Here is a 12,712-nt window from a genome sequence, read left to right as displayed (position 1 = left end):
CACCAGGGTCAGAATATCTGAAAAGGGAATCGATATCGCCTTAGTGTATGTGAAAACAAGCCGAGAATACTCACATTTTCGAGACGACGGCAAAACAAGCTGAATGGCGTCCTCGGCGAGACCAGGACGGTAAGAACACGAGTTTGGGCTTCGTGTGCGCATGCCTCGTTATTCAACTCGTTAATTGGTGGGAGTGTTAGCTTTGGTTTGAATTCATATGACACTCATTCCACAACAGCGGATAAGGTAAACTGAACAACCTTGCGTCGCTGTACATGAAAAACCAGCGGTCAATCTGAAGCGAGTATTTATTGAGCTTGTAAAGTCTCTAATGATCCTCTTGAGATTTCTAACATCATCCATGACTACTTTTCTTGGGTCGGTGAAAACCCAGCGTCACGCGCACCACGTTCATCTCGCAATTTTACCGAATACTGGTCTCCTTATTATAATCCAAGCTCTTTCTTTTTTGATCCAGTTTCTCCAGCGGAGATTGAGCGTGAGATACTTTTGATGCCCAAAAATAAAACTTACGGTCTCTACTCTTGTCCTATTCGTATTTTAACTGACGCTAGATGCGTTATTTTGGGCCTTCGCTCCATCATTATCACCATTTCTGTGCAAAAGGGCGTCTTCCCATCCAAACTGAAAAAAGCGAAAGTTGTTCCTGTGTATAAAAATGACGATAAGCCTGAGCCAGGTAATTATCGTTCGATATCATTACTGTCTATTTTCAATCGGATATTTGAAAAATTAAAGTACCACCGCCTCAAATCCTTTCGTGGTAAAAATTATATTCTATTTAAGGGCGCTTTCCATTTGTCAGAACTGACCGACCAGCCCATTCCACTCGTAATGAGAATTTCACTTTTAGTCAAAACTAACCACCCAAATCAGTCAAATCCTAAATATTATACACAAAGGAGATGATTTTTCAGCAACACCTCTTGGAAAAAGCCTAATTCATTGTCAAAATGTCTGGTCCAGCCGGCCAGTTCTGACTTTTTGGAAAGCGCCCTAAGTCACAGTATGGCTGGCGCGGAAAACATTCCACGCAACATGCCATTTTTGACAGTGTTAATGTCATTCAAAACAATACGGACCAAAAATTTTGACAGTGTTAATGTCATTCAAAACAATACGGACCAAAAATTTTTCACTTGCGGGATCTTTTTAGACTTAAAAAAGGCCTTTGATACCGTCGACCATTTAATCTAGCTTCAAAAACTTAAAGGGACTGTGTCACGGCAGTCCAGTTCATTTTGTTTAATTTTGCCAATTACTCGCCCTCAATCGCCATGGAACTTAAAGTTAGCAAAGAAACTACATGTAAATGACAAAATCAGAGATCCGAGACAAACAAATATGTTTCCTGAGCATTATTTTTGAAGTTACAGGCAGCAGGGATCAACTTTGAAAAACTGTTAGGCTGAACAGTTTTCAAAAACCCTAATTTCAATCCGTTTCAATCTCTTTCGGTTTTGCCCATCCGTGGCATCTGTTGTTTCTGTTATGTTATTTTAACCTTAACCTTTTAAGTTTTAAGCGGTTATTTTTATGTTTCTCTTAATTTAACGGGCATGTTTTAATTTCCTAATTTTGCTGAATTTCGTGACACAGCTCTTTTAATCCTTACGGCATCAGAGGAATTATCAATGACCGGTTAACCCTTATACCTTCCATCTTGGTCGTTCGCAAGTAACTGAAGTACGACTTAACTTATCTACCGAATGTATGAGCTCGTGGTGTCTCACAAGAGTCTGTGCTTGATCCTCTGTTATTCTTAATCTATATTAACGACAATATGTTCACAACTCCTCAGCCAAATTCTCATTCTGTCTCGTTGCTGATGACACGAACTTGCCGTATGCTGCCACTAATTTGAAATCTCTTGAGAAAACCGTCAATAGCGAACGGCCCAAAGTCTCCTATTGGCTCAATGCAAATAAATTAACGCTCAATGCTAAAAAGGTCAAATTATGTTATCTTTCGTCCATATCAACGTAAGTTGAAGTACTCGTTAACTGCACCCAAATTCCTACTACCCTTGAGTGTAAAGACCATGTTAAATATCTTGGTGTCCTGTTGGTCAGCAATTTAAGCTGGAAATTTCATATTGATAATGTTGCATTAAAAGTAAGCAGAACTGTTGGTGTTCTTGCCCGTCTTAGACACTTCGTCCCACGTCCTACCCTTTTAAATATTTATCAATCTTTGATATTGCCTTATCTGACACACGGTTTGGCGGCTTGGGGTCAAGCTGCCAAAACCCATTTACAAAAAATTCTCGTGCTAGAAAAACGAGTCCCTCGTTTGATGTATTTTTCTGAACCAAAGCACATGCCGTGCCTTTACTTGTTTCCTCAAAAATTCTACCCTTACAAATGTTATATGCTGAAAAAGTATCTTCTATAATGTTTGACGTCTCCTGCTTGAATGTTCCGTCTAACAGCTGTGATTTCTTTCGGTGATTTCTTTCTAATTCAAAGCACAAGCATGAGACCAGGTTTTCTTCGTCTGGAAATTAAAATCAAGGTTCTTTTTCCAGGTTTGGAGCTAAACTTTGAAACGCAATACCCAACGAATTCCGTTAGCTCTCTAAAGGAGCTTTTAAAATACATTTTCATGATTTGTTGCTCTCAATAATGGAAACGGAGGATGATTATGTTGAAGTGCCGTATCTGCTACAAAAAATTGCACAATCTGTAGCCACGACTTATTGCACTAATAATTGATAGGTTCTTTAGTAAATTTGTCTTGTAATTCCATTCTGTAAGACTATTTTGTAAATCTAGCTTGTTTGTTGTAATCCTTATTTATCTGCATATTTTATTTAGTTTACTTCAATATAATCTTCATAGCTTCTTTTAATTTAATATTTATGACTGCTGTAACCTTTCCACTCCGCCCTCCTAGTCTAGCTCTTGCTATTTGCGGGCGGAGATGGCAAAACGATGAGTGTAAAAATAAAGCATATGTATGGTGGGTATGGTGATGGTTATTTTTATGAACCTCCTTGTTAATTCGAGTTGTTTTTCTTTTCCGATCGCGAGCGGGTTGAATTAAGAAGTGTTTGTTGTAAATGAGGACAATTCTGTATCACTATTTACAGAATCTCTGATAAAACATGAACTTCGTTCATTATGTTCTCTTCGTGAATTATTAGCCAATAAGTTTACAACAAGATTTCTTTGTAGACGTGGCCCTAAGAAAGAATACTACACAGTCCGCGTACAGCTTTTGGAGTAGTATCACGAGCTGTGGATGGTAACCGTAATACACGGACTACATACAAGATTACAAACGAGAAGTAGATGCACTCGGCCGAGTTCAATATGGAATCCATTACTTTTTAATCCCAGGCCTGACATTTGCCTAAATTTTAATGTTTTTTTTTTCTAATAAAGCAGGAAGGAACCCAAAATCGCGGCAATAAATTTGTTCTGCGAGTGTAATCTATTACGTTAAGAGTGATAACATGAAAATATTTCTTTCTCCTTTTTTTCCCTAAACTTAGGTTGTGCATTTGATCCAGTAGGGTTGTCGGATAATAACGTAATTTCTGATCAGAGGTTTTCAGCTGCGTCATCTCTTAGCGGCCGCAGTCCATCTGATGGCCGATTAGAAGGATCCGGTGCCTGGATTCCTGCCACAAACAATGACAACAATGATTTCCTGCAGATCGATCTGGGATCTCTTTACTTTGTTTATGGAGTAGCAACACAAGGAAATCCAAATGATGATTATTGGACAAAAACATACAAGATAAAGACGTCCCTGGATAATGTCTGGAGGACATTCTACTCTGAGGGTGGTTCCGAAAAGGTACATCCTTTTTTGCTTTAGGTGAAGTAATAGCGAAATTATAATCGTGGAGACACTAAGTAATAAAGGATTGTGTTTACCTCTTAGCCTCGAGAACCAGGATTTCACTTGCCGAAAATGCTTTCGTCCCGTTTCTCTCCTCTCCCTTCCATTTGCTTTCCTCTCTCTTCTCCTATCTTCACCGTCTCTAGTTGCCCCCTCTTTCTCTTACTGCCTCCCGCCTTACTTTCTTTTCCTCCTCATTACTACATCCTTCCTCTTACTTCTCTTGCTGTTTACATAGGAAACTTTAGGGAAATAAGTAGTAAAATGTGAAAGAAACTGAAAAAGACGTGTTTTTCCTTTTAACATTCTTTGCCTTTTGTTCTGCCAGCGGGAGTCATTGTCAATGTAGTTGCAATCCTCAGAAATTTCGTTTGTTCATATGTTTTTTTTCTCCTGCTAACCGTAAGCGGATAGGGTGATACTCAGTGGCGGATCCAGGGGAAGGTCGGGGGGGGGGGGGGGCTGACCCCCCCCCTTGTTTTTAGACCAAACTGAGGCCCGAGAAACCGAGAAAAAAAAATTTTTTGCGGCCAGGGTCCCCCATATTAGAAGGTCTGGATCCGCCACTGAGACAAATTTTCGACCGGTTGAAAAATTTGACCGGACACGGAACAGTTCAATATTTTCGCTCTCTTGACACGGAACTCACGAAGCAGTTTAAGAATTTTAATTATTCTCAGTTGTTTTTACATCTACCCATGCGCAGAACACTCCTTCATCTGAAATTCAGTATGGCGTCTCCCAGCTGATTTAACACGCATCCATGCAACCACGCCCTTGCTACACAAAAATTTAGATGGTTAAAGGTGTTCACACCTAAACGCACGAATTTGTCTTTCATCAGCATTTTATAGAAATTTTTGTTTATTTGCTCTTAGACATTTACTGGAAATGGTGACAGTAACAGCATTGTAAGAAATGAACTATCTGAGCCACTTGCTGCCAAGTTTATTCGTTTTTATCCGGTTACATATAAAAACAAGAAAGCATTAAGGGTGGAGGTGTATGGATCTAAGCAAGGTTGGTCTCTTAGTACATACCCAATACATGCAGTTCAAAAGACAACCACAGCATTAAAAAAATGCACTTTTTCTGAGTGTCAATGTATTTAGCACGAAAGTACTAATTGGGGACACTATTTTTCACGTCTGCTACTGGAGACGGGACCGCCATTTTACCGGGTCATCCGAGCCACGCAAAGGTCTACCCGTTAGCAAGGCAAAGGTAGTACCTTCATTTATCAGTTATTTTAAGACCTTGAGTATTGGTCCGGCCCCGGGAATCAAACCTGCGACCTTCCGCTCTTCAGTCGAACGCTCTACCGACTGAGCTAATCCTGCCGCTAAATTGTGGTTTGTACAAAAGATGCAACGACTTGGTTCAGTGCTCAGTTTTAATAGGGAGCTTAACATGCAACCACGACAGCGACGACATCAAAAACCTCACTTACAAAAAAGGATCGGCGCTCCTTCAAACTTCATCGCTTTTGTTTCATTACGCTAAATTTGCCAAATGTTAGAAAATTCTTCGCGAGTTGAGTTCTGAAGTTCTTTATCTCAGTTTTAAAAAAAAGGAAAGGAAAGTCGTTGTCTTGCGTTCACATTCTCCATTAAACATGAAATTAAGGAGTTTCACGTCGTAGTCGTGCAGTGACGGCAAAGAAATGTACAAAAATACCTAATGCATGTGCAAAGTTGTTGTTTTGCTTATCTAAGGGCCCGTCCACACGTATTCGTTTTTGTTTGAAAACAGATATTTTTTTCTCCGGTTCAGGCTACTTCCAAACTCACTAATGCAGTGAAAACGGTCAACGAAAACGCACCTTTTCAATAACGCTCTCCAGAGCGGAGATTTTTGAAAACGTACTCGTGTTTTCTTTTACGTGTGGACGGACGAAAACGGTTTCGAATTCGGAATACGATGATGTCATACATCATATACGTCTAGCATAACGCATGCTCAATAATAAAGCTATAGTATTTCCATCGTTTTAGCGTTTTCGTGTGGACGGGTGACTACGATTCGAGTATGCTACGTGTGGTTGCATATTTGTTTGAAAACAAAGGAAAAAATCTTCGTAATCAAAAATATCCGGATACATGTGGACGGGGCAAAACCTATTGCTTTTTTGCCGTTGTGGTCGTTGGTTAGGCTTCCTAATTTCTGCCTGGCCAATCTTTGTACATCTATGCTTATTTCACGTTTTCTTGTTTCCTCTCTGTTGAGTTTTCTCCTTTATTTTAGAAAAAGAGTGCTTTTAATGGTTGGATTTACTATACTGATTTTGTCCTCCTCGTTTGTTTCCTTCTTTGTCATTGTCACTAATACAGAACGGATGGAAATTTAAAAAAGAGTTCAAAAACTGATTAATAATTCATAAAGAAAAAACAAAAGAAATTTTTAAAGTTTTTGTAATTTCGAAAAGACTGAAAATTTTTAGCTCTACTTAGAATACATTTCTATAGATCTAAAAGTACTCTGGATAGCCTAAAACGTGTTGTCAATGCATTTAGGAGGAAACCGTCGTTGGGTACCCCTGTCTTTATATCTGATAAAGACAAGGCTAAACTTTACGTACAATTTTTTAGGCCAATATGACCCCAATCTAAATATCAGTGTAAGAATGAGTTGATCTATGTCAGAGATTTTGAAGTCGTTCAAAAACTCACAGTCTGTATTATCAGGATTACAACCTGATAATCAAAACTGCTCGTTTTTTAAACAGTACACAAAAATTCTTAATAAAAATGCCATATTTCTTGATGTTTTTACAGGTTGCTTTGAATCGTTTAAGAATGAAAGATTTCAAACGACCAGGGGTTTTACAATTACAGCATCTTCAGAAGATAGTACATATAAAACTTCTTTTAGTCGCCTTTATGGTACTCACGGTTGGTGCAGCTCTTCAGCATTCCTACCTCAGTACTTACAGGCTGATTTCGGACAAATTGTAACAGTCACAGGCGTGGCCACTCAGGGAGATGCTCAAAGGGACAACTGGGTGACAAATTATTTAATCCGCTATGGGTACGATGGTAAAACATGGATTAGTTACGAAACTAGACAGGTAAATTTGAAACATGGATTCATACATCTGTCTGAATTTGCTTAAAGGGACCTCCAGGAGTTTTACCCAGACATTCACATTTGGGGCTTGTTTCCTTGACGTTTTTTCTTTGTTATAACATTTTGAATACACAAATCCTCTAACAAGCTGCAGTAGACATAAAATCAGGCTCATCCTTGATGTAAAAACCTGTGAAACTCACGAGTGACGTAAAAAATGAATACAAAGAAGCCACTGAGAAGTTAACACAATAGAGCCAAGGAAAATAATAACTAGAAAACAAAGAAAAACTTCACAGGTTTTTACACCGAGGTAAACCCTAAAAAATCATGTGTTTATAATGCTGTTTACATCTTCCATCACCGCCCCCCACCTCCCCCCGACCCTACCTGGACTACCACTACCGGCGATCATTTCCCATAATTCTCATGTTCGTGTGATAAAACAATCCTACTTGAAATCAGCGCGCGCGATAGAAGTTGTTTTCTGTGGTCGGTTAATTTTCTAGAGTTTGTTTTGGCCGCCTGGAGCAAAGTTTTCCGGAAGGCATTATTAAGCCTTATGAAAGAACGAGTTTTGCGATTGGCAATCGTCCAATTGCCGTCTTCCAGTCTTTTACCGTATTTCGTCTCATTTTGCTACACGGTTGAGACACTGACCTCGGGCTTCAGACAAAAAAGTATCATATTGCGAGCTTTGTTGGTGGCGAGTCTCTGGCCTCAAAACGTAGGTTGTAGGAGTCGAACAATGTACCCATATTTTTAGTCCGATATTGTCCGATTACAGCCTGTAATTTGAAGCTTCGCAATGAACCTATTTGTACAGTAACTGTCTGTGACTATCTAACGTACTAAATATTCAAAGGAAATGCAGATTCATTCACATCTATAGCTCTTTTTTAAAATTTCAAGTAGACTTTAAGTGAGTAAAAACAAAATCACACAACTCGAGTTTAACTAATGAATGTTTAAATCTTATCGGACATAATGTCAGTAGACAGATCAAGCAGAGAAGATTATTATTTTGAAGCTGAAGATTTACTCAGAGCTTAATCCCTGACAACTATTCTTGTTTGGTCGTTAATTACCGGAATTTCGAGGAAGGGGCAGTGAAGGGGCTCCTGAACGGACATTTGCAACCTCGCTTTGGCTGACTCGTCCTCAGTCACGAGAAGCGTAACCGAATTGAGCGCGAGGGGCGATGGGAAAAATTTCTCCTTCCCATCACCTCTAGCGCTCCTCTTCAGCCGATTTGGGAATATACCACACAGATTGTGGTCTCTTTTAAATAAAATTATTTGTGTATCTCCACTTACTTTGTTCTTGATCTACTACTCAGCATTTGACTGGAAACAGCGACAGAAGTACCATTGTTGTCCACTGGTTTGCTCCTCCGTTTGCAGCGCAGTATGTCAGAATATTTCCCAAAACACATACTGGTGAAATATGTATGAGAATGGACTTGTTTGGTTGTAAGGATTGTAAGTATGATTTGTTAGAGGGGAATTTGTAAAAATTTGAATTAATGGGGTACATGTACTGCCGTATACAGCCAATAATTAATAGTGTTATTAATTAAAAATTTATAACGCGCCTTTTCCATGCAACTATATGATCAGAAGAACGTTACAATGCTTTGAATGTTAACAAAGAACATAAAAGCTCAAATGTGCATAGCAATTTAAGCTAAAAAGTAAATTAAGCTTAAAAATTTGAATACACAAACGAGCTTAATCTTAGTATCGCACGCAGCCGTTCTCTTGTCACACAAATCTCCTCCCCATCTTGCTTCCTCGGGTAACCAATGAGAACAAGGAATGTGCTTCATCTTTCCCGCTCGCCACATAATAAGTACTTTAGTGCTATAGTTGGTATGATGCAGCACTTTCTAGCCTGCGCAGAGGAAATGGGATTGAGACATCTACTGGCAGGCTAAGTGCTGTCGTCGAAAACGGCGGCATCTGCATTTAAGAGTGAAGTTTGTATCGTAATGCAAACCTTTTTGCCAGTAGACAGTGTTTGTATGGGTTGTCCTACAACTTCGAGTTCAATTTGCAATTTAATTCCACGAGTGTGTTTTTCAAAAAAGTATCAAACGGGCAAAAATTTACAGGATCAAAATTCGTCCTCAAAACATCCCCACAATGCAATTCGATCGACACAACACCTGACCCCAGTCTCACGCGCAACCTCAAAGTTGCCGATAAAGATTTGCGGCACTCGATTGGTTATTAAAAAATTATATTGTTTTCTGCCAATCACAGTTCTTCATTCTCTAATAATTGAATTATATTTCCTCGTTTTTGCACTGTGTTTACTTATAAACTGTTTACAGTCCCTTATATTTCCGTAAGTTTCTCGAGATCAACCGCTTTACATTACGCGCGGCCATGTACCTTTCTACTTTCTCGCCTCCCTCTCCCTACATAAACCCCTCATGCTATAAACCCCGACACCCGCCCCCCCCCCCCTCCCTTGGTACAAATGAAAGCAAGATGGCCGCCTGTACCGGTAAGCGCACGATCTTAAAATCTGCATTGCTCACAGCCAATCAGATTCAATACACCTAATCGTGTGTAAAATTGAGATATTGTATTTGATAAGTTTCCCAAATTATTTCTTGTCGTCTTTACATTGATTATTTGCCCGTCTTTTTCAGACCAAGTTTCGTTGGCGTTAAACATTAATCTTGATGATGTTCGTTTGATACCCGACACTAGTGAATCTGTGACTCTAACCTGTGTGGGTAGTTACAGCTCTCGGAAGCCCTCTGTGTATAGTTGGAGCAAAGATGGAATGGGGCTGTCTGACACAACCTCCTCTCTTACCATACCATACAACAGTGCCAGTAATATCTACAGTAACTCTTGTTCAAGAAAGCTCCATTCAGCCAGTGAAGTCCAGTGTAATTCAACCTATCAATGCTCTGCGTCACTTTCTGGAATACAAGGCAGACAGCTGACCACTGCAAATGTTATAGTGGCCTTAAGTAAGCAACAATTTGTGCGTACCTTGGAACGCCTTTTTGCTCGTTATTATGTGTATGAAAAGTAATTTAATATATGGGATGACGCAGTTTTCAGGAACTAACATAATTTATATCCTTTGTAAGGTTACGAAAATATAGCATTCCAAAAATAATAACTGTAAAGGGTATTAGATGAAAGAAGTATGTAAATTCTAAAAAATACCCCAACCTTTAATGTATTCTAAGTGGGTTGATGTATTTTTTTAAAGTTACTCTTTTTTTTTTCGCGCGTTTGTTTATTCGTTGATTTTGTCACTATTTATGCGCTGAGAGTTAGATAACCTTATGAAATAGGCTCATTATGACGCACACTTTTGCTGTTTTCAGAGAAACCAGGCCAGCCAGCTGTTCAAGTTAATCCAAGTGACGTTAAAGCAAGATCAGCATTAGTCACATGGTCGTATAATCCTGGAGTGGATGAAATGCCTGTAACTGCCTACAATCTTGAGTATCGAAATAGTACTTTTATAGAGGATATATCTTTGGGAGCTGTATCAAGTGAAACGATAATTAACCTCAAGCCATACACACTTTACAGTGTTAGGTTGATAGCCACAAGTGTCTTAGGAAAGGGTCTTTGGAGTAATTTCCGGAATTTCACAACAAGAACTGCCAGTAAGTGATGATGCAAATTAGATGCAGTGTTAAGAGTGATAATTCTACAATACATTCTTGCTCCAAAATATGAACCGCCACATTGAATTACTTAAATTGAATTGAATTGAATTGAATTACTTCTGCCAGTGAGTATCGTGGTCAAGGAAATTTATGGTGTGTATTAAATAATGATATGGTTAAATTTTTCACCCTATAATTCAATAAATAGTGCCATTTTACAATTTTTCGGTTATCACAAGTTTGTATTCTCACCAGTCGCTTTTTTAAATTCCTTTTGCAGAACCAAGCACGTCGCCTCAAAACATAACCTCTAAAAAAATAAACGAAACAACTTACAGAATAAGTTGGAATCCTCTTCCCAGAGACAAGAGAAATGGTAGAGTGATCGCTTATGAAGTGAATCAGACGAGGCTTTCTACTTCATGTAATGCAAGATCCGTATGCACTCCGCCAGTTCTACAAAACGCAACAGATACATTTATTATTTTAACTAGTCTTTCGTCTTGTTCCGTTTACAAAGTTGAAGTACGAGCCTACACTTCTGCTGGCCCAGGAGTCTTTGGTAGACTTACTCGTAACATCGCGACCACAGGTATTTTGACATAGTCAGATCTGCTTAATACGAACACAAAATCGGGACAGAGCCTAGCGTGCACGTGATAGAGATTGTCCCTTTATAGTCGGGGAGATAGAGACAGGTAAAGTTTTTCATCTTTGAGACGAACTGTCCAAAAAAAGAGAGGCGTTGGGATTAGGTATCTCCAAGGGAAATTGAATGGCTTCTACGACAGTTAGAACTACCATTAAGCTATCCAAGGGAACTTTCCGTTCCAAAGAAAGCACATACATTACGAAGTTTTGAGTGATGTTTCGATAATGTTCTTTGCCGGAAGGGCGATGTATTTGACTCGTTCTCATATATTGTAAGTGTGTCCATCCCTTACAATCATTGCAAATGATCACTACCGATTGTTGTAGTTCCTGGTGAACCAACTGACGTGAAGACGGAAAATCCTGGTAAACGGAGCATAACCTTGCGGTGGGGTAAACCGAAACTACACGGGGATGATGTAAGACGTTACAAGGTAACCTTCGACTTTTTTTATAAAGAAAATTTAGGTTTTGTTTATAATGGAAGTGCACTTAGCTTATCCAGCTGGTTTACAAGCACTTAACTCAAATAATTTGAAACAATAATCCTAATAGAACATAACAGGATTAAAAACCACAACTGGCAGGAAGCAATCGTTTGGCTCTTTAGGCGCGAGAGACGTCCCTCGCTCTCGCGTGTCCTCTCGCGTATTACTCACGCGTGACTTCTTATTATATCCGCTAAAAGAAGGGTATGCTCGTATGCTATTGCATATGTTTATGGGCTAAGGGTGGATTTTCACTGTCGCGTAATTTTTACGTGCATACATGCGTAAAATTTGCGTTAGCAAATAAAAGAGGGGCAATGTATGAGAGATCGCGCGTAAAAGTAAAGTTGAACCCCGCTCAACTTCACGTTTAATCAAAAAACCTAAAAATGGCCTTTTACCAACTTTTTCACCTGATTTGACATGAAATAGACAGATTTGGTTGTTTTATCCCGAAAGGTGGATTTTTTTCACAAAGCTTGGTACTTTGCTTAAGCTTAACACGCGTAAGAGAGAGTAAGCATCGTGTTTACGGCGAACAGCGAACGTGATTTTGTACCACATGACTAAGTTTTCCATTTACTTATCGTTTACTGTTCATACATGTACGAAAATCGGTAGGTTCACGCCAATTCGATCCCTATCAATAGTTTTAAGCTGTTTTTATCAGCTCATTTCTCATTCTGAAAATTTCTCAATTTGAATATCACGTTTGCCGTTTACAGTAAATGCGATGCTTAATCTTTCTAATACCTTGTTTCCATTTTATTTACGCGAGTAAAATTTACGCGACCGTGGAAATCCACCCCAAGGATCGCACTCATTGGAATCGTTCCCTAAGGTGCTCATTAGTCAAAGCGTTTAAATCTTGCCTGTTTGCTTGTAATGTTACTTTTGGATTACCGTATTTTTTAGTGTTCGATCAAATTAAATCCGATGGGGCGTTTATTCGAGGGCAGCTTTTATTTAAAAATCACATTTCTTAAATCAC

The 12,712-nt window shown here is 39.1% G+C and overlaps 1 protein-coding gene across 1 annotated transcript in view; it reads left to right on the top strand.

The window, feature by feature from the left end:
• LOC140921870 (uncharacterized) overlaps positions 1-12,712 on the top strand; it is a 133,905-nt gene that overhangs the window by 112,720 nt on the left and 8,473 nt on the right. The window contains exons 6-9 of the mRNA XM_073371869.1: positions 9,596-9,925; positions 10,292-10,579; positions 10,863-11,174; positions 11,561-11,667. Coding sequence (XP_073227970.1) covers positions 9,596-9,925; positions 10,292-10,579; positions 10,863-11,174; positions 11,561-11,667 — 1,037 coding nt within the window. The remainder of the gene's footprint in view (positions 1-9,595; positions 9,926-10,291; positions 10,580-10,862; positions 11,175-11,560; positions 11,668-12,712) is intronic.

This window comes from Porites lutea, chromosome 12, assembly GCF_958299795.1.
Source record: "Porites lutea chromosome 12, jaPorLute2.1, whole genome shotgun sequence".
In the NCBI taxonomy this organism is placed as follows: Eukaryota; Metazoa; Cnidaria; class Anthozoa; order Scleractinia; family Poritidae; genus Porites; species Porites lutea.
This window is presented reverse-complemented; position numbering and strand designations above follow the sequence as displayed.